This window comes from Muntiacus reevesi, chromosome 11 (assembly GCF_963930625.1).
Source record: "Muntiacus reevesi chromosome 11, mMunRee1.1, whole genome shotgun sequence".
Classification (NCBI taxonomy): Eukaryota; Metazoa; Chordata; class Mammalia; order Artiodactyla; family Cervidae; genus Muntiacus; species Muntiacus reevesi.
In genome coordinates this window covers 67593229-67618600 of record NC_089259.1, presented here as the reverse complement: position 1 = coordinate 67618600, position 25372 = coordinate 67593229, and the positions used below count along the sequence as shown (strand labels likewise).

Below are 25372 nucleotides of genomic sequence, written 5' to 3'. Positions count from 1 at the left end.
TCAACGTTATTACAAAATTTAAGTCTGGAGCCCACTTATTTGTTAATTTAACAAGGTACACCTTCAAAAGAAGAGCACTATATAAGTATATTACAGGGAAATCTACTCAACATTTTGTGATAACCAATAGGAAAAAAGAATCTAAAAAAGAATGAATTTTGTACATGTATAACTGAATCACTTTGCTGTACATCTGAAACAAACACAACATTGTAAATCAACCATATTCCAATAAAATTAAAATACCTTTTAAAAAAGAAAAAAAGTCTTTAAAAAAAGCTAAAAGTCAAGGGTTTTGAAATCTATCTTATAAATAAAAGAAAAAGATAGAACATAAAGTATGTAGAAGAATGAAAATAAGAGAAAAAAAAAAAAAAAAAAAAAAGCCTCTTGAGAGTCCCTGGGACAGCAAGGAGATCAAACCAGTCAATCCCAAAGGAAATCAATGCTGATTATTCACTGGAAAGATTGGATGCTGAAGCTCCAATACTTTGGCCATCTGATGTGAAGGGCTGACTCACTGGAAAAGACCCTGATGCTGGGAAAGACTGAGGGCAGGAGGAGAAGGGAGCAACTGAGGATGAGATGGTTGGATGGCATCATCAACTCAATGGACCTGAGTTTGAACAAACTCTGGGAGATAGTGAAGGACAGGCAAGCCTGGCGTGCTGCAGTCCAAGAGGCCGCAAAAAGTCAGACACAATTGAGAAACTAAATGACAAAAGACCTGAATGAAAAAGAAAACTAACTTTTAAACAGAAAAATCAACAAACACAAAGCCTGGCTCTTTAAAATCACCAAAAATGCAAAAGAAAAAAAGAAAGAGAGAAAAGTTACAATTCACATGAATTAAAAGAGGATAACACAAAAGACTGGGCTTCCCTGGTGGCTCAGATGGTAAAGAATCTGCTTGCAATAGGGGAGATCCAGGTTTGAGCCCTGGGTTGGGAAGATCTGGAAAAGGAAATGGCAACCTACACCAGTATTTTTGCCTGAAAAATCCCATGGACAGAGGAGCCTGACAGGCTACAGTCCATGGGATTACAAAGAGTGGGACATGACTGAGGAACTAATACTTTAGCTTTCATTTTAATACAAAAGATACCATAAGCATTACAAAGAGAATATAATAAACATTGTGCAGATAAATTTTTAAATTTTAATGTAAAGGACAAATGTCTTAAAAAACGACATACAAAACTAACATAATGACATAGAAAATCTGAATAACTGCATATTGATTTAAGAATCTGAATCCTTTATTTCATTTTACTTTATTTTATTGTTTTGGCCTTACTATGCAGCTTGTGGGATCTTAGTTTTCCTACCAGCAATCGAACCCAGGCTCACAACAGTAAAAGCATAAAGTCGTGACCCATGGACTACCAGGGAATTCCCTGACTACATGGGCTTCCCTGAATACATAAATTTTAGATTTCTCAAAGAAAAGGCTGTAAGTCCAGAGGGCTTTACAAAAACATTGTACAGAAAAGTTTTACCAAACTTTTCCAGAGTACATGAGTCCAGCATTATCATGATATAAAAAAAAACAGATAAAGACATTAAAAGAAAGAAAAATTACAAACCAAACTGTCTCGGAATATTAAACAACATACCAATGAACTGAATATAGCAATATAAAAAAGATAATACTCCACAATCTAACTTGACTGGGCAAGTACAAAATCCTCAGGTTCGCCTGTTACAAAGGACAGGCTAGAACCCTTGGGCAGGAGTTGATGCTGTTCTCCACAAGCAGAATTTCTTTTACTTCAGGGAGGCATTGTCCCTACTTAAAATTAACTGAATATGGACTTCAATCACATCTACAAAATACCTACAGAGAAACATACAGATCACTTTTTGACTGAATAACTGAGAAATGTAGTCTGGTCAAGCTGACATTAAACTGACCATTAAAAATGGAAATATTTACCATATATTTTCATGAGGATACATAAGAATTGATGCTTTTGAACTGTGGTGTTGGAAAAGACTCTTAACAGTCCTTCAGACTGCAAGGAGATCCAACCAGTCCATCCTAAAGGAGATCACTCCTGGGTGTTCATTGGAAGGGCTCATGCTGAAGCTGAAACTCCAATACTTTGGCCACCTGATGTGAAGAACTGACTCACTGGAAAAGAGCCTGATGGTGGAAGGATTGAAAGCAGGAGAAGAAACGTGGCTTGGGAAATTTTGAGCATTACTTCACTAGCGTGTGAGATGAGTGCAATTGTGCAGTAGTTTGAGCATTCTTTGGTATTGCCTTTCTATGAGATTGGAATGAAAACTGACCTTTTTCAGTTCTGTGGCCACTGCTGAGTTTTCCAAATTTGCTGGCATACTGAGTGCAGCACTTTCACAGCATCATCTTTTAGGATCTGAAGTAGCTCAACTGGAATTCCATAACCTCCACTAGCTTTGTTTTAGTGATGCTTCCTAAGGCCCACTTGACATCAAATTCCAGGATGTCTGGCTCTAGGTGGGTGATCACACTATCATGATTATCTGGTCCTGAAGATCTTTTTTGTACACTTATGTGTATTCTTGCCACCTCTTCTTAATATCTTCTGATTCTGTTAGGTCCATAACATTTCTGTCCTTTATTGAGCCCATTTTTGCATGAAATATCCCCTAGGTATCTCTAATTTTCTCGAAGAGATCTCTAGTCTTTCCCATTCTATTGTTTTCTTCTATTTCTTTGCACTGATTGCTGAGGAGGCTTTCTTATCTCTCCTTGCTATTCTTTGGAACTCTGCATTCAAATGGGTTAATCTTTCCTTTTCTCCTTTGCTTTACACTTCTCTTCTTTTCACAGCTATTTGTAAGGCCTCCTCTGACAGTCATTTTACTTTTTGCATTTCTTTGTCCTTGGGATGGTCTTGATCCCTGTCTCTTATACAATATCACAAACCTCCATCCATAGTTCATCAAGCACTCTGTCCAGCATATCTAGTCTCTTAAACCTATCTCTCACTTTCACTGTATAATCATAAGGGATTTGATTTAGGTCGTAACTGAATGGTCCAGTGGTTTTCCCTACTTTCTTCGATTTAAGTCTGAATTTGGCAATAAGACACCTTAAGACAGAGCAATCAGCTTGTGAAAAGAAAAACTGTCTACAAAAAGCAAAAGACATTTTCTGAGATGAGTTTGATCCCATAATTGAATTACTGGCGTAAAAGCATTCATATCTTCAAAGCTGCTCTCTATTAAACTTGTTGGACTTCCCAGGTGCCTCAGTGGTAAGAATCTGCCTACACTGCAGGAGACACAAGTCTGATCTCTGGGTTAGGAATATTCCCTGGACAATGAAATGGCAACCCACTCTGGTAGCCTTGCCTGAGAAATACTATGGATGGAGAAGCCTGGTGGGCTGCAGTCCATGGTGTTACAAAAGAGTTGGACACAATTTAGCAAGTAAACAACACTGTCCTTGTTAAAGTATTATTTTAACCTTATTTTTAACCAATCTTTTCTTTGTAAATAACCACACCTGGCTTTATCCAAATAAAAAGGTGCAGCAAATAATTGTCCCCTGTGGGAATACAATATATCATGCTCGTGCTTAGCTGTGTCCGACTCTTTGCAGCCCCATGGACTATAGCCCACCAGGCTCCTTTGTCTGTGGAATTTTCTAGGCAAGAATACTGAAGTGGGTTGCCATTCCATTCTTCAGGGCATCTTCCCAACCCAGGAATCGAACCCACATCTCTTGCATCTCTTGCATTGGCAGGTAAATTCTTTACCACTGAGCCACTTGGGAAACCCAATACAATGCATAATTTAGTTAATCTAGGTTATCTTTCCATGAGAGGTGATTGTTTCTCTGTTGTGAAACGTGCTCACAGTAAAGGGAATCCATACCAGACACCTGGAAGGCAGAGAGAGAACCACTTACCCAGCATGTCACTGCTTCAGACCAACCTTGACATGACCATGTAGCCACTCCTGCCCCAGGTGTCACTCATGTTAACTCAACCTCCCAATCACAGCCATACCTGTCTCTCAGAAACACAGCCTCTTACTGAAGATAACAGGCGACATCAGCAGGCTGAAAGGCCCACCTCCAATCCCCTGTGAAAAATCCTTGAGAAACAGGCACTCTGCTCTTCCCTGTGAGAACTCTGGCAGGACTGCTACACTACCTGTATGAAATCTTGAAATATCAGGGGCAGCAAGTCATCCATATGCCCAATGTCTTTGAAGAAACGATTTAAAATTCTTCCTGCAAGAATAGGAATACAAAAAATTACTCATTTCCTCAGATAGGAGCTTTAAGAGAAATAATACATGAACAAATCAAAACAATATTTTTGAAGTATATGTATTTAGGGACTTTCCTGGTGATACAGTGTCCCCAGTGCGGGGGACATGGTTTGATCTCTGGTGCAAGAAGATTCCACATGCCAGAAAGCAATTAAGCCTGTGCACCACAACTACTGAAGTCCATGTGCCTAGAGCCTGAGCTCTGCAACAGAAAAAGCGACCACAATGTGCAGCAACAAAGACCCATGCAACTAAAAATAAATAAATAAATAAATTTTTTTTTTAAGTACATGTATTAAATATTTAATATATTGGGCTTCCCTAGGGGCTCATGCTAAAGAATCCACCTGCCAATGCAGGAGACATAGGAGACAGGAGTTCAATTCCTGGGTCAGGAAGATCCCCTAGAGTTGGAAATGGCAACCCGCTCCAGTGTTCTTGCTAGGAGAATCCCAGGGATGGAGGAGCCTGGTGGGCTGCTATCTATGGGGTCGCACAGGGTAGGACATGACTGAAGCGACTTAGCAGCAGCAGCAGCCAGTATTCTTACCTGGGAAATCCCATGGACAGAAGAGCCTGGCAGGCTAGAGTCCATGGGACTACAAAAGAGTCAGACTTAGTGGTAACACAACAAATTTAATATATTACAAATTCATATGAAATAAGCTAATGTCAGTGGTAAAAAGAAAGACAAAATAGGATGATACCTAAAGAGAAACAAAAATACCACCAAATGGCAGTGGGTGGGGAATTGAAATTTGAGTCCTTATTTCTAAAAGAACGGGGGAATCTTGTGGCAGTAACAGGAAGGGTTGGTGGATTTGAGAAAGTTCCCTCCCTTTAGATCCATCCCATCTAAGGTTCATTCCAAGTGCTAAATTGGTAAATAAATAGTTGCAAAATACCTAAGTTTATCCTAATTGTTACACCAATTTTGCTTTAATTATCAAGATTAATTTTGCCAAGTGATACTTTTTAAATAAACATAACTATAACCTCTCTGCAATTGTTTTTTTCCCTCTAAATGGCTCACAGAAGCTCACATTTTGGGAAATTATGGCTTGTGGCCATTTCCAAGCTGTAAGTTTACTACTGGGGTAATAAGCCCTTATTTTCAGAGGTGCACTAGGTGTGACAAGCACAGACTTATGAATAAGCATCTAAGAAGACCAAAGGGATGTAGGCAGGAAAACTGAAATATTGCTAAATGACCAAGAATCACTTATCATTGATTTTACTTCCCTTCTCAGAATCCACAATAATAGTATATCCTTAAGGCTGCAGGATAGAATATGAGAATTTCTGGTAAATATCTGGCATAAACTAAAAATGTCACCTGTCGCTTCAGTAAACAAAGGATGCTGCAGCCATCAGGACTCTGCAGCCACCTCTGTGAGGGTGCTGCACCCGAAGGAAACTCAGGATGAGAAAGAACAGGACACTGACCCCAGACAGGGGAGGCACACATCAAAGGAACTGTAACAGGGATGAGCCAATATTGACTCCATGCTGGATCTGTTTCTTTGACCATTGCTATTCACTGTTTTTGTCAGGGAACCCTGCCCTTCTGCCTGAATGTTAGACTAAAGTGGCTTTTATCATCTTACATGGAGACAATCTGACCCTCACCACCTGTGAATGGCTGCAGAAAAACTATCCTCTTATTGTTTAAGATAAATGGCCTTTTGACTTCACTTCCTTGCCCACTCTCCCCTATATTCTGTAAAAGAACCAGGCATCTAGATCCCAATAAGATGGCTATTTTGAGATTTTAGTCTGCCATCTTCTCAGTCGGCCAGGTTTCCTAATAAAGTCATTATTCTTTGCCTTAGCACATTGTCTGTAAGACATATCAGCATTGTGAGGCAGGCAGAGCGAGCTTGAACTTGGTAACAAGTAATACCACTGTATGTGGTTTTCTCTTCATGCCATCACATACCAGAAACCAAGACCACCATAAATTATCTATTTAAAATTCTACTTTTGAAAGTAAACACAGAAAAGAGTTCAATTCAATATACCACCAAAAGAGTAAATAACTGATGCCCCTAAACCTTTGGACCTATCTTTGCAGTACTTATTTGGGCTTCTATTTTCTTGAAGGAATGAAGTTCTGATAATAGACACAGGAGGGGGAGATAAGATACACACTGTGTATGCCTGCTGCTCTAGGATTAGTGACCTTAAAGATTCAAACTTGGTCCCAAATCCTTGAATAATAAATCAGCATCTGGAGAAGCCAACAGGCCATCAAGAGCCTGGTTAACAGTGGTCACAACCACTCAGAGGCTGTGATAACAGAAATTCAGTCCCACTTGATGCTCCCAAATTTATGACTGTAGTTTTCACATTAACAGGCAATGTATAGAGACTTCACAGATGCAATAGCAAAAACCTTTCCAATTACTTTCTCATTTCATCTTTGTAATGAGAAGAGACTGTGTGGGCCTCTGCCATTTACTATCCTGTGCTCCTCACAGTGCCTGGACTAAAGAACATGTCTTGAATAAGTCTGCACAAGATGCTGCCCTAAACAGTCTTATTTAATCCTCACAAGTCTTGTGAAACAGGAAGGGCAGTGGTTATTCCCATTTCACAGGAGAGGAAGTTCCCAGACCCGATGTCGGCATCCTCACTGAGGTTCATTAGGCACTGACCCTGTGCTAAGTGCTGTGAACTATTAGCATGCTTAATGGCCACAATAGTGAGATATTGGTAAGTGTGTGAACAGTATCCTCATTTTACAGGTAAGAAAATTGAAACACAGAGAAATTAAATAACTAGCATATAAGTATTAACATAACTATAACTGGCTATTACTATTAGTAACTAGCACCAGGACTGAACCCAGGAAGTTGGATCCAGGGTCAGTACTTATAACCATGACAACATCTTGCCTGAAGATTTGCTTCCCGTAGTATCTACCTACTTTGACCTTGATCACACAGCTAGTTGATAGCCAGGCCAAGGCTACTCCCGTCCTCCCTCCAGTCACACCCCTGTCTCAACAGGTCCTGTCAATAATCACCTGCAAAAACAAAGCCACCCTGGGCCTCAGCACAAGTCTAACCAACTGGACAGAGTGGGCATGTACAATGATGAACTTACTCTTCATAGGAACCCAGATCAGGAGACTACCTTCCAAAGCAAGACAGGTGAAGGCCTCAGGGTGGAGAGAAGCAACCACTAGGAACCCTTCAGGGACACTTTTATTTAACACTGAAGATCCACCTGCTATAAGCCACAAGACCTCTTAAATGTAACCAAAAGTCCATTGTAAAACTAGAAGGTTGATTTTATTAAAGAGGATGTTTGCATTTCACTGATCTTGTATTTTAATTAATCTTACATTACCATTTAGGTAAAACTCAAAATACGGGCATGTGTCAGAGCTCTGTGGTCTCAGAAAAGGATGGACAATGAAAGAAAGAAACACACAGCCTGTCTTCTGTAGAGATGTTCCTGGGAAAAGGTTCTTTCTCATTAGCTTAACTCTACATAACACACCCAACGTTTCAACAGCTGGTCAAAAACATTTCAAGACATTTGCATCATCTGTTAGGTGTTTAATATTCCACATAACAAATGGACTCCTAAATCATCCTGCAAAGTAAACATTCATGTATTTTTACAGACATGCATAAATTGGAATAAAAGATTATATGTTCCTATTTTCAGATTTGCTCTGGCAGGAAAAATTATCAGTGAAGTTTGTGTAGAAAATGAATAAACAGACACAGTGGTTTTCTTCCAAGTGTATCTTCCATTTTCAAATATGAAAATGTAACCAGGCACTTAATGTGTTAACAAGACATATTCACTGAAAAATTTGGTGTCTGACTTACCTATTGGATTTATATTGAAGAACAATACCGGAGCTCTTAAAATGGCCTCCAACATTTTGTTGTGCAAAGTTTGTGAAGAATTAACAAGGATGTAGAGTATCAACAGAGACCGTGTGATGCCAAAAAGGACAGTAGACACAGTTAACCCTGAAATAAAGAAGCATCAATCAGCAGAAGATCTCTGTCTTATCCTCAACCATGCTAAAGCATGGCAGGCAGTTTAAAAAGATACTGTGTATTTTATTCTATAAATAAAATTTGTATAGAGGTTTACATACACAGAATACAGAATAAAAAACATATATATATATGTATATATATATATAAAGTAGATTTTCTAAGAGTTTAATGCTTTCAAAAAATACATTTATAAAGAAAAGTGTAAAAATCACTGTTTTCCTCTCACTAAATAGAAACAACATGGAGGAAAAATTGTGTAAACTACAGTTTCATTCTAGGCCAAATTCAATTACAAGTTCTAATAAAACTTATAAGAAAGATAATTATACAAGTAGCTGATATTTTTTTCGCCACATTTCAAATCTCATTATTTACAACATGTCCCATAATCTAAAAGTAAAGTATGCTTTGGTGAAAGTGAAAGTGTTAGTTGCTCAGCTGTGTCATACTCTTTGCAACCCCATGGACTGTAGACCCCAGGCTCCTCTGTCCATGGAATTTTCCAGGCAAGAATAGCGGAATGTGTGGGTTGCCATTCCCTTCTCCAATGCTTTGCTACCAGCACAAGAATTAATAGGAAAAAGGAGACATGATCTACCATTTCCTTGTAATTTACAAGGAAATTTACTTCCATGTAAAGTAGCTTTTTAAGAACTCACTCTATTTAATACTCTGTGGTGACCTAAATGAAAAGGAAATCCAAAGATAGGATATATGTTCAATGGTTCACTTGGCTGTACAACAAAAACTAAAACAACATTGGAAAGCAACTGTAATAAAAATTAATAAAAATTTAAAATAATACAAATAAACTAGCTACTTCTATGCCCAAGTAGCTACAAGGAGTATGAAGAGACCATGTTAAGTTGCAAGTGGACAATCTCTTAAATAATTGAACTGGAGAAACTACATATTATATGTTGACATGAGATAATCTAAACAAGATAATCTAAACTAACCTCTCACTATTTTATAGAACCCCAAAACATTTGTAAATAAATATAATCATTTAAATTTATGCCATATTAATGACATAAAAGAGCACAGGAGACAGGGATCAAGACCATCCCCATAGAAAAGAAATGCAAAAAGACAAAATGGTTGTCTGAGGAGGCATTACAAATAGCTATGAGAAGAAGAGAAGCAAAAAGCAAAGGAGAAAAGGAAAGATATACCCATTTGAATGTACAGTTCCAAAGAGTAGCCAGGAGAGATAAGAAAACCTTCCTCACATATCAATGCAAAGAAATAGAGGAAAACAACAGAATGGGAAAGACTAGAGATCTCATCAAGAAAATCAGAGATATCAAGGGAACATTTCAGGCAAAGATGGGTTCGATAAAGGACTGAAACGGTATGGACCTAACAGAAGCAGAAGATATTAAGAAGAGGTGGCAAGAATACACAGAAGAACTGTACAAAAAAGATCTTCATGATCCAGATAATCACAATGGTGTGATAACTCACCTAGAGCCAGACATCCTGGAATGTGAAGTCAAGTGGGCCTTAGAAAGCATCACTACGAACAAAGCTAGTGGATGTGATGGAATTCCAGTTGAGCTATTTCAAATCCTGAAACATGATGCTGTGAAAGTGCTGCACTCAATATGCCAGCAAATTTGGAAAACTCAGCAGTGGCCGCAGGACTGGTAAAGGTTAGTTTTCATTCCAATCCCTAAGAAAGGCAATCCCAAAGAATGCTCAAACTACCGTACAATTGCACTCATCTCACACGCTAGTAAAGTAATGCTCAAAATTTTCCAATGCAGGCTTCAGCAATACATGAACCATGAACTTCCAGATGTTCAAGCTGGTTTTAGAAAAGGCAGAGGAACCAGAGATCAAATTGCCAATATCCGCTGGATCATCGAAAAAGCAAGAGAGTTCTAGAAAAACATCTATTTCTGCTTTATTGACTATGCCAAAACCTTCGACTGTGTGGATCACAATAAACTGTGGAAAATTCTGAAAGAGATGGGAATACCAGACCACCTGACCTGCCTCTTGAGAAACCTGTATGCAGGTCAGGAAGCAACAGTTAGAACTGGACATGGAACGACACACTGGTTCCAAATAGCAAAAGGAGTACGTCAAGGCTGTATATTGTCACTCTGCTTTTTTAACTTATATGCAGAGTACATCATGAGAAACCCTGGGCTGGAAGAAGCACAAGTTGGAATCATGATTGCTGGGAGAAATATCAATAACCTCAGATTTGCAGATGACACCACCTTTATGGCAGAGAGTGAAGAGGAACTAAAAAGCCTCTTGATGAAAGTGAAAGAGGAGAGTGAAAAAGTTGGCTTAAAGCTTAACATTCAGAAAACGAAGATCATGGCATCTGGTCCCATCACCTCATGGGAAATAGATGGGGAGACAGTGGAACTGGTGTCAGACTTCATTTTTTGTGCCCCAAAATCACTGCAGATGGTGACTGCAGCCATGAAATTAAAAGACACTTACTCCTTGGAAGGAAAGTTATGACCAAACTATATAGCATATTAAAAATCAGAGACATTACTTGGCCAACAAAGGTCCATCTGGTCAAGGTTTTGGTTTTTCCAGTGGTCACGTATGGATGTGAGAGTTGGACTGTGAAGAAAGCTGAGCGCCGAAAAATTGATGCTTTTGAACTGTGGTGTTGGAGAAGACTCTTGAGAGTCACTTGGACTGCAAGGAGATCCAACAAGTTCATCCTAAATGAGATCAGTCATGGGTGTTCAATGGAAGGACTGATGCTGAAGCTGAAACTCCAGTACTTTGGCCACCTCATGCAAAGGGTTGACTCATTGGAAAAGACCCTGATGCTTGGAGGGACTGGGGGCAGGAGGAGAAGGGGACAACAGAGGATGAGATGGCTGGATGGCATCACCAACTCGATGGACATGAGTTTGAGTAAATTCTGGGAGTTGGTGATGGATGGGGGGGCTGGCGTGCTGCGATTCATGGGGTCACAAAGAGTCAGACATGACTGAGCAACTGAACTGAACTGAACTGATGCATATAAAAATTAAAATAGCCCTCCAAACATCTCTTCAACTCACAATGCTATACAGAGTGGGGATAACTTTGGCAATATATATTCCATCAAGTACTTTTTTCCATTCAGTTACCACATCAGTGTTATTTAATTTTTGAAAGCAGCTTAAATTTCTGAATTCCATCAACAGGAGTTTGCCTTAGCCCACCATCCTATATTAATGTGTAACAGAATCCCTTTCTTCTTCTTTAAGCCCTCATTGTCCACCAATTCAGAAGTTAAAAACTGGTAGCTTCAAGTTTCTTATCAAGTGATCAATAAAATAAATACCAAATTTCAATGAGTGGATTTTTACGTATCTTACTCTTTGTAGGAAGCTTGTACAAGCATTACCTGTGAGAATATTTCAATGTTTAGTTATTTTTAAAAAATAATTGGGGTTCTAACTGTTGCTTCTTGACCCACATACAGGTTTCTCAGGAGACAGATAAGATGATCTGGTATTTCCATCTCTTTAAGAGTTTTCCCCAGTTTGTTATGATCCACATAGTCAAAGGCTTTAGCTTAGCCAATGAAACAGAGGTAGATGTTTTTCTGGAATTCCCGTGCTTTCTCTATGATCTGGAAAATGTTGGCAATTTGATCTCTGGTTCCTCTGCCTTTCTAAATGTAGCTTGGACATCTCGAAGTTCTCAGTTCACACGATACTGAAACATAGCTTGAAGGATTTTGAGCATAACATTACTAGCATGGTAAATGAGTGCAATTATCTGGTGGATTGAAATTCCTTAGTACTGCCCTTCTTTGGAACTGGGATGAGGCTTGAGCTTTCCCAGTCCTGTGGCCACTGCTGGGTTTTCCAAATTTGCTGACACACTGAGTGTCACTTTAATAGCATCATATTTTATGACTTTAAATAGCTCTGCTGGAATTCCATCACCTCCACTACATTATAGGCAGCAGTGCTTCCTAAGGCTTACTTGACTTCACACTCCAGAATGTCTGGCTCTGCATAAGAGACTACATCACCGTGGTTATCCAGGTCATTAAGATCTTTATTGTACAGTTCTTCTGTGTATTCTTTCCATCTCTTCTTTGATCTCTTCTGCTTCCATTAGGTCTTTACCATTTCTGTCCTTTATTGTGCCCATCTTCGGATGAAACGTTCCTTTGATATTTCCAATTTCCTTGAAAAGCCTTTTCCCTTCTGTTGTTTTCCTCTATTTCTTTGTATTGTCCATTGAAGAAGGCCTTCCAGTCTCTCCTTGTTATTCTCTAGAACTCTGCATTTAGTTCTAGGAGGTCTTCTAGGTCTTCATGGACATGGTCAACTTCAGCTTCTTCAGCATCAGGGGTCGGTGCATAGATTTGGATTACTGAGATGTTGAATGGTTTGCCTTGGAAATGAATCGAGATCATTCTGTCATTTTTAAGGTTGCACCCACGAACTGCATTTTGGACTCTTGTTGATTATGAGTGCTATTCCGTTTTTTCAAAGTGATTCTTGCCTACAGTAGTGGATACAATGGTCATCTGAATTAAATTCACCCATTTCTGTCCATTTGAGTTCACTGATTTCTAAGATGTCGATGTTACTCTTACCATCTCCTGTTTGACCACATCCAATTTACCTGGATTCATAGACCTAACTTTTCAGGCTCCTATGCAATACTGTTCTTTACAGCATCAGATTTTACTTTCCCCACAAGACACACCCACAACCGAGTGTCATTTCCACTTTGACCCAGCCACTTCATTCTGTCTGGAGCTATTAGTAGTTGTCTTCTGCTCTTTCCAATAGCAGCCATGAAATTAAAAGACACTTACTCCTTGGAAGGAAAATTATGACCAACCTAGACAGCATATTAAAAAGCAAAGATATTACTTTGTCAACAAAGGTTCATCAAGTCAAGGATATGTTTTTTCCAGTGGTCATGTGTGGATATGAGGGTTGAACTATAAAGAAAGCTGAGTGCAGAAGAACTGATGCTTTTGAACTGTGGTCTTGGAGAAGACTTTTGAGAGTCCCTTGACTACAAGGAGATCCAGCCAGTCTCTCCTAAAGGAGATCAGTCCTGAATATTCATTAGAAGGACTGATGTTGAAGCTGAAACGCCAATACTTTAGCCACCTGATGTAAAGAGCTGACTCATTGGAAAAGCCCCTGATGCCGGGAAAGATTGAAGGCAGGAGGAGAAGGGGATGACAGAGGAATAGATGGTTGGATGGCATCACCGACTCAATCATCCAAGAGTTGGTGATGGACAGGGAGGCCTGACATGCTGAGATTCATGGGGTCACAAAGAGACATGAATGAGCAACTGAACTGATCTGGACTTCCCCAGTAGCATATTGGACACCTTCTGACCTGGGGGCTAATCTTGTGACATCCTATCTTTTTGCCCTTTTATGCATTTCATGGGTTTCTCATGGTTAGTACATTGGAGGGGTTTGCCATTCCCTCCTCCAGTGGATCCCATTTTGTCATAACTCTGCACTATGACCTGTCTGTCTTAGGTGGCCCTACATGGCATAGCTCATAGCTTCATTGAGTTATGTCAGCCCCTTCACCATGCAGAGACCCACAAAGAGGCTAGATTCCATATATATGCATTAATTAAAGTATTTTTTTTTCTGTTTTTCTCTTTCTGACTTACTTTACTTTGTATGACAAACTCTAGGTCCATCCATGTCTCGACAAATGACCCAATTTCATTCCTTTCTATGGATAAGTAATACTCCAGTGTATATGTGTGTTAATCACTCAGTCATGTTCAACTCTTTGCAACGCCATGGACTGTAGCCTGCCAGGCTCCTCTGTCCATGGAATTCTGCAAGCATGAACACTGGAGTAGGTTGCCACGCCCTTATCTAGGAGTTCTTCCTGACTCAGGGATTGAACCCAGGTCTTCCACATTGCAGGCAGATTCTTTACCATTTGAGCTATCAGGAAGCCCCCCCCCCTCCCCTGACCCAGTGTATATATGTACCATAAATGAAATGAAAAGACAGTCCTGAGAATGGGAGAAAATAATTACAAAATAAGTAACTGACCAGGGATTAGTCTCCACAGTATACAAACAGCTCATGCAGCTTAAAAGAAAAACCTAATCAAAAAATGGGCAGAAGGTCTATATAGACCTCTCTCCAAAGAAGATATACAGATGGCCAAGAGGCACATGAAAAAATGCTCATTATCATTATTAGAGAAATGCAGATCAAAATTCTGATATGGTATTACCTCACACAATAAATGCTAGAGAAGATGTGGAAAAAGGGAACCTTCTTTCACTGTTAGTAGGAATGTAAATTGCTACAGTCACTATGGAGAACAGTAGAACCCTCTTACACTGTTGGTGGGAATGCAAACTAGTACAGCCACTATGGAAAACAGTGTGGAGATTTCTTAAAAAACTGGAAATAGAACTGCCATATGACCCAGCAATACCACTTCTGGGCATACACACTGAAAAAACCCGATCTGAAAGAGACACGTGCACCCCAATGTTCATCGCAGCACTGTTTATAATAGCCAGGACATGGAAGCAACCTAGATGCCCATCAGCAGATGAATGGATAAGGAAGCTGTGGAACATATACACCATGGAATATTACTCAGCCGTTAAAAAGAATTCATTTGGATCAGTTCTAATGAGATGGATGAAACTGGAGCCCATTATACAGAGTGAAGTAAGCCAGAAAGATAAAGACCATTACAGCATACTAACACATATATATGGGATTTAGAAAGATGGTAATGATAACCCAATATGCAAAACAGAAAAAGAGACACAGAAGTACAGAACAGACTTTTGAACTCTGTGGGAGAAGGTGAGGGTGGGATGTTTCAAAAGAACAGCATGTATATTATCTATGGTGAAACAGATCACTAGCCCGGGTGAGATGCATGAGACGAGTGCTCGGTCCTGGTGCACTGGGAGGACCCAGAGGAGTCGGGTGGAGGGGGGGGTGGGAGGGGTGATCGGGATGGGGAATACATATAACTCTATGGCTGATTCGTGTTAATGTATGACAAAACCCACTGAAATGTTGTGAAGTAATTGGCCTCCAACTAATAAAATAAAATAAAATAAATAAATAAATAAATAAAATAAAAAATAGAACCATTGTGTGACCCAGCAATCCCACTACTGGGCACATATCCTAAGAAAATCATAGTTCAAAAAGACACACGCACCCCAGTGTTCATAGCAACACTATTTACAAAAGCTAGGACATGGAAGCAACCTAAATGTCTATCAACAGATGAATGGATAAAGAAGGCATTTAAAGTTTTTGTAAAAGACATCCTTTAAATAGTACGTAATGCTATGCTATATGTATTCTAAATACTCTTGTGAATAGAGACAATCATGATAATATTAGTCTGGCAAGCAAAAGTTTGAATTAATCACACAGTTGGGGAGGAGATAACACTGCAATCTCAGGGTAAGAAAGAGAAGGAATCCTAATTCTAGACAATGGACTTCCCTGCTTAGCTTCTCGAATTATTAGTGAAGTACAGGTAATGAGCAGTGTGGAAAGGGGAGCTTTGCATACCTGGGAGGGAATACTGCTTTTATCTGGGGCCCATTCTGTCAGAGGATTTCATCCAAGATCAATAAAAGCCAAGGTTTATTCAGACAGAACTGGAACAACCTGAACCACAGGGTAGGGATCCATTTCTAATCCCCTTGCCCATCCATACAGCGATATAAAATTTAGTTAAAGCACCTATTAGAATACACAATAGCTACATATTTCCAGTGGCTGATTTTCTCAATATTCAATCCTGGTTTAACTACCAAAATCCAGTATGGACCAAATTAAGAGTCCCCATTCAACCTCTTTTCTTCTAGTAGATCTTTAAAATAATTATTTTAATTAATTCATAGAGTAAATGCGATTCAGACACTTAGTCTGTTAAGACATTACTGAATTACTCTGGAAGCCCTTGTTGCTCACACAGACTCATTGTAAGCGCCTTAAACTCTGGTATAACAGAGCAAATGACTCAGCTTTACCTGAATAAACTCCTAAGTACCAGTTCAGAACGAACACTACATCTTCATGCTCTTTTACATATCTCCCAAAATACAGGTCATTTTGTACATTTGCCCTATGGAACAGGAAATAAAAAATATTACAGTATAGATATACACAGAATTTTACACAAATATCACAAAAAAATTACCTCAATTCAAGAAATATATATTATGCTGGAAAATGTTTCCCAGCTTGAAAGGCCCAGTGTGTATCTCCCTTTTAAAAATCTGAATCATGTATTTACATGCATGACAAAAACCACTACAATATTATAAAGTAATTAGCTTCCAACTAATAAAAATAAATGAAAAAAAATAAAATAAATAGAATAAAAATCTGAATCACGACTTTCAGTTTTCAAAATTATCTGTGAAGACAGACTTAGAAAATGAACTTATGGTTGCGAAGAGGAAGGATAGTTAGAATGCGTGGATGCTCATGCACACACTGCTATATTTAAAACAGGTAACCAACAAGGGCTTATTGTATAACACTTGGAACTCTGCCCAATGTTATGGGGCAGCCTGGATGGGAGGGAAGTTTGGGGGAGAATGAGTACATGTATATGTATGGCTGTGTCCCTTCGCTATTCAAATGAAACTATCACAACATTGTTGATCAGCTATATTGCAATACAATATTAACAGTTCAAAAAAAAAAGAATTGTCTGTGAAGAAGCTGCTATGGGGAGGGACATGAGGAAGGACCACAGGGGGATCACACACCAACTGCAGGAACTTTCATCTTTCTTCAGGGAAACTACCTGAGGGTCAGGAGAGTAGGTTGAACTCGCCCCATCTCTCCCCCTGACTCTGTGGGAAAGTGAGGCTCCGTGTAGATTTCACAGCACTCTGGGTCAGACCAGGAATCACTCACCAGTATGCAAGCCACCAGTCCTGCAGGGCGTAGGCGACCTGGAGCAGGAAACACAGTCACTCAGACTCTGACATCACCAGGGTGGGGGATGGGAAGGCTCCAGGACTCGGAGATGGTCCTTCCGGCTCAGGTCTGCGCCAAGCCCCACAGATGACCACAGCTCAGGGAAGGGCATCTTACAGCTTAATATGCTTAAAAGAAATCCCCTTTTCCCTGGAAAACTTTGCTCCCCAGATATACTTCAATGCAAATTCAAGTGGACTGCAAAAGGCAGTAATAGCAAAACTAATGCTGGGAGTTTTCAAAGCAAAAAGCTTAACAGGTACAGCGATGGTCAGTTCTGGGTTTCAGGTTGGCTGGGCCAGTCTCCGGTGATTCAACCAAACACTTATCTAGATGTTGCTGTGAACGTATTTTGTGGATGTGGTTCACATCCGTCATCAGAACTTCAGGAGAGGAGACCACCCTCAACACTGTGGTGGCCTCGTCCAGTCAGATGAAGGCTTGAAGAGCAAAATCTGAGGCTCTCTGGAGGAGGAAGAAATTCTGCTTCAAAACAGCAGGGTCAGCTCCTGCCTGAGGTTTCAGTCTGTATGTAGGCCTGCCTTTCTGATTTCACATTCACTCAGATAGGCCTACAACTTCATGAGCCAACTCTTTGAGATAAATCTCTTAAAACACATATTTAAAAATAACTATAAAATATAGTATAAATAGTATGCAAATATCAACCTGAGTGCACAAACCAAAATAAACACCCTTACATACCTGAGCTGTGATGTTTACTAGAATAAGGAAGATGATGACAGGCCAGTCAGCACCAGCTGTGAAGTAATTCTCATAGGTCTTAAAACCAACTTTTCCTTCCAAATGGTCCTCTAGAGGTAGTGTAACCTGTATATTCTCAGTCTAGAAGGGGAATATGTCAGTGAGATGAAATTTTTAAAAATGAACCCCAAATGTGAAGAGTTCAACAATGTCCTCCACTGCAAAGCTGTGGGAAACACACATTTCATACACTGGCAAGAGTGCAGGATGGTCCATCTCCTATGGAGAAGGGTGTGGGAATATCTAGCCAAATCACATATGTGTTTAAACTTGGACCCAGCCATCCTACTTCTAGGAATCTATTAGAAAGAAGGAAATGTCATTCACATGAGGTTATTCACTGTTGGGTACCTTTGCTTAAAATAGAACATGACTCTCAACACACACACAACAAAATCAATTAATGTATAAATGCAGAAGCTTGCTCTAAGATAACACACAAAATGATATGGAGATAATGTATTCCTCTAGATGACTTGTGTCATTCAATGATAGAAACATAAAACATACTTAGGGCCCAAAATACTAGCCAAATACAGTAAACTGAGTTCACAGAGAGAGTTGGAGTGATATGAGTTTGGATAGCACATTGCAAGCATGTGATCTGAATCTATTTGATTCCTAAGTTTCAGAGAGTGATTCCCGAGTTTAGAAAGTGAACAACTAATCTGAATACTTATCAGAGTCATTCCAGGGCCCTGGGTTTGGATATTGAGGGTTTGGTTATCAAGGGAATATCTGCATATGTTTTTAAGGGAGATCTAGTGCATTTCTGTCTGGAGGACTTAGAATGCATTATAGCACCACAGGAGCCTAGTGTGTCCTCGGCTCTCTCCTGGCCACTGGGATTCAAGGTTGATAAGATATGGTTCTGTCTTGAAAGGTAAGAAAGGAAGATGGGAACTAACACCAAAGTGTCTACCATGTGTCAGGTCCTTTGCCCACATTACCTCTGACCTATCATAAACCATCTGGCACTGAGGCAAAATACTACCATCAGCCACCTGCAGTGCCAGAACATTCCAACATAAAGCAGCTGATTTAATGTGGCAACAGCAGGACTCAGTCTAAGGGAGTCTTCACATTAAGCCTCTGGATGCATAAGGGAAGCCAGGGGCCACCAGCATGACTAGGATGTAACTATGGTAAACTGAAGAGTTCTCAATCAGTGTGAGCCACATAAACCCAGAAATTCATAGCAGTGCACCCACTCCTGGTCTCCATAAGATTCTCCATCCTACACTCAAAGGGGAACCCCAAGCAGGCTTGCTCCCTTCATGCTCTTCTAATCTACCAATTCCATGGAACAAGACTTTGGGAACCTTAGGGTCTACTTTGGGACAAATGAAGATGTCATGAGCAGAGCAGACTGAAGGTCCGTGAGACCACCAAAGCAGACAGACCCAGGCACACTGCAGGATGAGAAACTCACATCTTGGTCTTCTGGAGCCGCATCTTTCAGTGAGGGTCTGGGAGATTGGAGAGACTGAACCAAAGACTCAGAGATCACAGTGGGAGTTCCTGGAACTGGAGATGATTCAGACTGCTCATTTCCCTTCTCAGAAAGGGAGAAAACATCTACCCCAGATTTCATGAACTCAGAATAAGTTCCTCTTTCCACCATTTTGCCCTAAAATTAAAAAAATTGAGAGAAATTAATTTATATTTGATAATATTAAACCAACCTAAATATTAATCAAAAAAGTTATCTGGTCTTAAATTATGATTTTTATAACAAAAAAAATGATGCCTGGGTCTAGAATTCTTGTTAAGAAATTTAGTTCAGTCAGCTCAGGACAGAACTGAGCATTGTGTTCTCTGCCAAACTCTGTCCCTGTGTTAGGTGCTGGGGGATGTGAAAGAATGGTGTGCTCATGTGTTAAAAATGGAGGCCATTGACATGACTACCCTGGGCACTTAGGGAAGGAAGAAATACAGAGGTTGGTGGCATGATCAGCACAGTCTTTTTAGACAACATGGGAACTGAGAGAAGCCTCATGTGCCAATTCCAGGAAAGAAATTTAAACTTAACCCAGAGGTGGGGACCAGCACATTTGCATATAGGTAAGAGTCACTCATTAAATCTTCAGTGACCACTGTCACTGTCACACTATCGTGTGCCCTGCTGGGATAACGGGAACCAGCCCTGGGCAGAAAATCCATGAGAGGCATCTCCATGGTCTTTACAACTGGCCCCACACACTCAGCAAGTTCCCAACTGAAAATTCAATATTCCACCTGATAAAGTAATTAAACAAGGAGGCCAAGGGTCTGGGGTGGCTGTAAAGCCTTGGCAGTCTGTGCCCACAAACCAAAACCTAAGCCAGAATCAATGCACTTAGATCCAAGAAAAAACTTCGGAACAATCAACCACATGCAACCAACTAGGCTTCCCCAAATTAGGCAACTGCTTAAGCTACAGCAAATCAAGTCATTTTCTTTGAACATGTGTGACACATCCTTGCAGTTTCCCTCCCTTTCAAAGTCATATAAAATAATGTGCAGATGTTTCACTATTTTCTGACCCCATGAAACCAGACTCAGCTGGTCCCCTCAGTAGCAGATAAAACATCAGAGGAAAAAAATGTCAGGATGCAAAACTCATCAATCGAGAGCAGCTGTGGTTAAGGCAGCTCAGGTGGAGGGAGATGGCCCAGGACCCTTGCTGGGACCCCTCTTACCCTCTTCCCTGAGGGGTCCACTGGGAGAAATGCAGGGAAGCATCTGGGTACTGTCTGATACTGCAGAACTAGAAAATTATGCAGAATGTATTGTCTTGTTCCACAGCAGAGGCAAAACTCACACACCTCTTTAATGAAATCACCACTCCCCACATCAAATCTATAACATGCACAATGAAATGACTGGTAGTACAAAGACAGCAATTTCTCTCAGCAGTCAAGCACTGACAATTCCGAAGGGACAAGGGGGGCAGCCATCCCCTCTCTGCTGTGAGACAGGAACCAGACCAACAGTGGGGATGGTCCCCAACTCATCCAGGAGTGCTCACCAGTGGACAAATAGTTGTTTTGTTAATACTAAAATTGTAGGTAGTGTCCTGAAAGGAAGCAATAAGGGGGCCCCAAAACATCTAGGGACTGGCTAAATAGATTATTCTCCTGCCCACTGATCCTGTGCTCAGTGGGTCAATATCAACACTGCTGTTTACACACTAGAATCACCCCCTCTGAACATGAAATCAACGGCTCTCAACCTTGCAAACCTTAGCCTCTTCTAGAGGAGTGGAGAAAGAGTTGACACATGGAACTGCTTTCAGAGAGGCAGGGGTTCTGTATTTTAATAGTCTTTCTTGGAGCAGAGATTCATTTCAGAAGTCAGGGATCTGACCAAGGGCCTGTGGAGCACTCAGGGGTTAACAACAAAAGTGCTGAGACCTAGAAGTAAAAAAGCCTAGGAGTGAAGCATTAAACAACCATCAAGTCTGCAAACTTCTCACTAATCTCCACACCACCCCCGGTCATTCTAGGAGTTGTGGGTTGGATGGTGCCCCCTCCTCAAAAAGAGAAGTTCAAACATGACACCTATGAACATGACCTTATTTGGAAATAGGATCTTTGCAGATGTAATCAAGTTAAGATGAGGTCATACTGGAGCAGTGTTATCTCCAATAAGACTGATGTTCTTATGAGAAGAGACCCAGACAGACACGGGGAAAATGGCCATGTGACATCAGAGGCAGAGACCATAGTGCTGCAGCTGGAAGTCAAGGAACACCAAGGAAGGCCCATGAACACCAGAGGCTGGAAGGAAGGATTCTCCCCTGGAGCCTTCAGGAGAGCACAGCCCTGCCAGCACCTAGATGTGGGACCCAAAGCCTCCAGAACAGGGAGATGATAAACTTCTGTTGTTTTGAGTCACCCAGTTTGCAGTACTTGGTTAGGACAGCTCTAGAAACCGATACTCTAGCCTGAGCTCACACTTCTGTCTCCTCAGCTTTACTAAGACTTGTAACTGCTTCTGCTGTCCCCCCTCCAGTGACCATCAGAGGAATTTCTTAACTCCTACATCAGACCACATCCCTCCTCTTCGATGGACCGTCTAAGGTTTCCATCCTACTTCCAGACCCACAGCTCAGAGACCAGCTCCCTCCCATATCCCTGCTCACTCTACTCAGACACGCTGGTCTTCCTGCCATTCCTCCAACCTGTCAGGTCAGCTCCTTCCTTAGGACCCCATGCCTCAGACCCCGCCTCCCCCAGGTGACTGCGTGGTCCCCACCTTCATGTCACTCAGACCCCGTGAGGCACCAGCTCATCAGGGAGACAGCCAGGATGTCAGTCCACCTCTCTCTGTCACATCCTCTCCATAAGAACAGGAGCCCCATGAGGGCAGGGCCTTGTCCTCCTGCTGCACAGGCTCCCATACGTATCAGGCATATAGAGACCTGGGCAGGGAGACCAGCAACTGGAGACACCAGCAGAGTGGGCATCTCTAACCTGGGTGCTCAGTTACCCAACCTCACTTCTCGTGTTAATGGTAGATGCTCTTGAGGGCAAACTATATGACAATCACCTGGATACAAACAGATCTAAGTATCTCTAATTTCTAAGTAATAAACTTTGCCTTAAGTCATGGAATAAGAAAATTTAAAAAATCTAAATAAAATTACATCATTACACTTAACAGATTTCATTAGAAGAGTGATGATTCAGTAACCTAGGGTTTATGCAGCCTAGAGTTTGAAAGAAAGTGAAAGTCAGTCATGTCTGACTCTTTGTGACCCCATGGACTATACAGTCCATGGAATTCTCCAGGTCAGAATACTGGAGTGGGTAGCCTTTCCCTTCTCCAGGGGATCATCCCAACCCAGGGATTGAACCCAGGTCTCCCACACTACAGGCAGATTCCTTACCAGCTAAGCCACAAGAGAAGGCCTAGAGCGTAGAATTAGAATGTAGTAGTGATATTTCTGGGGTTTCCAAGTGGCACTAGTGGTAAAGAACCTGCCTGTCAATGAGATAGTGTTCAATGGTAAGAGACTCAGTTTTAGTTCCGGGGTCGGGAAGATCCCCTGGAGAAGGGCATGGCAACCCCCTCCAGTATTCTTGCCTGGGAAATCCCATGAACAGAAGAGCCTGGCAGGCTATGGGTCTTTGGATTCATCCTCCAAGGCATGAGCACCAGCTCTGAGAAAACGGCATAAAACTCAGGGAGAAGAGGGTGTTTACCATGAATGCGAGGAGAGTGATTTGTGGGGATGTCTGTCCTTCAACACACTTGAGTGCTAGCAATTCCACAGACTTCTAGAAACTACTTACATCTTTCAGTATCAGAATCTGACTTGCATCTTCTAGGTACTGCAACTGATGAGTCACAAAGATCGTGATCTTCTCCTGCAAGGCCTGACGAATACACCTACAAAAGTAAAAGATACAGTATGCAAAAGCACATTAATGGGGGTACTTCAAACTGGAAACTTATATTTTGAAAAGAATAAGACAAAGATTACACAGCAGTCAAAGATCTGCAGTTTAAATGCCAAATCAATAATAAATATTAAATAAACATAAATCAATTAATTCAATTAGGTTCTTAAATTTATCAGCAGCAAATTTGAACCTAACTCTGCTTAAAAAAGCAGTTTAGTGAAGGAGGTACCAAGAGCTAAGGTTTTTTTCTAAAACTCAGCTTAACAATTATTTACATGTTTCATAAATAAAAACAACTAATACTGAGATTCTGAAGTTCTGCTGAACTAAAATACTATTTTATTGCTATGTGGGAATGGGAGGAGAGGGATCTATGTCATATAAAAATGTGTACATTCTTAGACACCTTTCTATGTAATTATAATTAATGATGTAAATATTAACAACGACAATAAAAAAACTAAGATTCTTGGTAATCTTTTCCACAGTGCATTTGCTAGACACTTGTTCCCAAAGAACATTAGGTAAAAAATGAATGCCAGCGTGGCCTCCATTAGTTTCTGCAATATTCCCAGTTCCATCCAGAAAGCAAGTCTTCTTCCATTAGAACTGAACACTTTCCAAACATGAAAATAAAATGAACGTATTCCAAATGGCCCGAATCACAGTGGAAATCACCCAAAGTCTCAGAGCACGTGCCAGTTCTCTACAGTCAAGATCCCCCTTACTATTCGACCTTAAATTTTTTTTCATAGGAAAAAAAAAAAAAACTGCTCCTACATTTTAAATGCAGACCCCCAATAACTCAGCCCCAGTCTAACCCCAAAGGGTCCACAACCCCTCTAGGAAAGTGAGTGTCCAGGTCTGGGGCCCTGGTGACCACGGGCAGGTTTCCAGGCAGGTAGTCTGAGAGCCTGAGCCCCTTGCAGAGTAAATCTCAAGAACCTGGGCCAGAACTCAGCCTGTGAGTGAGTCAGGAGAGTCTGAAGGCAGCAGACTGCAGCTCAGTCCCTCTCAGGAGCCTGACAATGTTGGACAAGAGAGTAAATCTCAGTTTCTCCATCTCAGAAAAACATCAATGACAACTCATCCATACCTTCTAAGAAATCAAACCACCAATACGCTCAGTGAACGTCAGTCCTTTTCTCCACTCCTTCCTTACCACAAATGGTCAAGTGCTTTGGACTCAGGACAGAAGAGTCCTAAAGGGACACTCTGGACACTGGGTCTGTGATTAGAAGCAAGATTCCAGGATGTATACACATACACCATCGCTTCATTAAGTCCAAAAGGAGTCATTTTTACTCTTTAACATGTGTTAGTTCAGCATTCATACTAGGTTTCTTGACTAACACTTTTTTTCAGATATAGTACTAAAGCATTTAAATAGAAATTTTTCTCCTTATTTCATAATTACCTGCCAGTAGTCTCTGAAGGTGGATGTTAATCAAATTCAATGGGCTGTTATGTCCAACCAACACAAAAGTTTTTAAATGTTTTCTTAACAGTCCATCACAGATGAGATAACATAAATCATTACAACAAAGTGATCAGTTGATGGCTTTATATTTTTTCCTAAAAAAATGCTTTTATCCGAATCATTAGGAAAATACACTATTTTCCAAGTTTTTAGATTAAAGATTTCCAAGTCATGACATAGAAATTACTGAGTCAGCAACCAGTTGTTTAGCTGTTATTCCAATATAAAGGCTGTGTTAATCCTATAATCCCACATATAATCATATCTAAGGACTGACTCCTGATAGCTCAGTTGGTAAAAAAGCTGCCTGCAATGCAAGAGACCTTGGTTTGATCCCTGGGTTGGGAAGATCCCCTGGAGAAGGGAAAAGCCACCCACTACAATATTCTGGCCTGGAGAATTCCATGGACTGTATAGTCCATGGGCTTGCAAAGAGTTGGACATAACTGAGTGACTTTCACTTTTACCTTAAGAGAGG

At 40.6% G+C, this 25372-nt stretch overlaps 1 protein-coding gene across 1 annotated transcript in view; it reads right to left on the bottom strand.

Moving 5' to 3' along the window:
• The window catches only part of LOC136144261 (ATP-binding cassette sub-family C member 4-like), a 160961-nt gene that overhangs the window by 72464 nt on the left and 63125 nt on the right, over window positions 1–25372 (bottom strand). Inside the window, 7 exon segments of the mRNA XM_065902010.1 lie at window positions 4149–4228; window positions 8115–8261; window positions 16299–16393; window positions 17197–17234; window positions 17965–18105; window positions 19457–19654; window positions 23304–23400. Coding sequence (XP_065758082.1) covers window positions 4149–4228; window positions 8115–8261; window positions 16299–16393; window positions 17197–17234; window positions 17965–18105; window positions 19457–19654; window positions 23304–23400 — 796 coding nt within the window.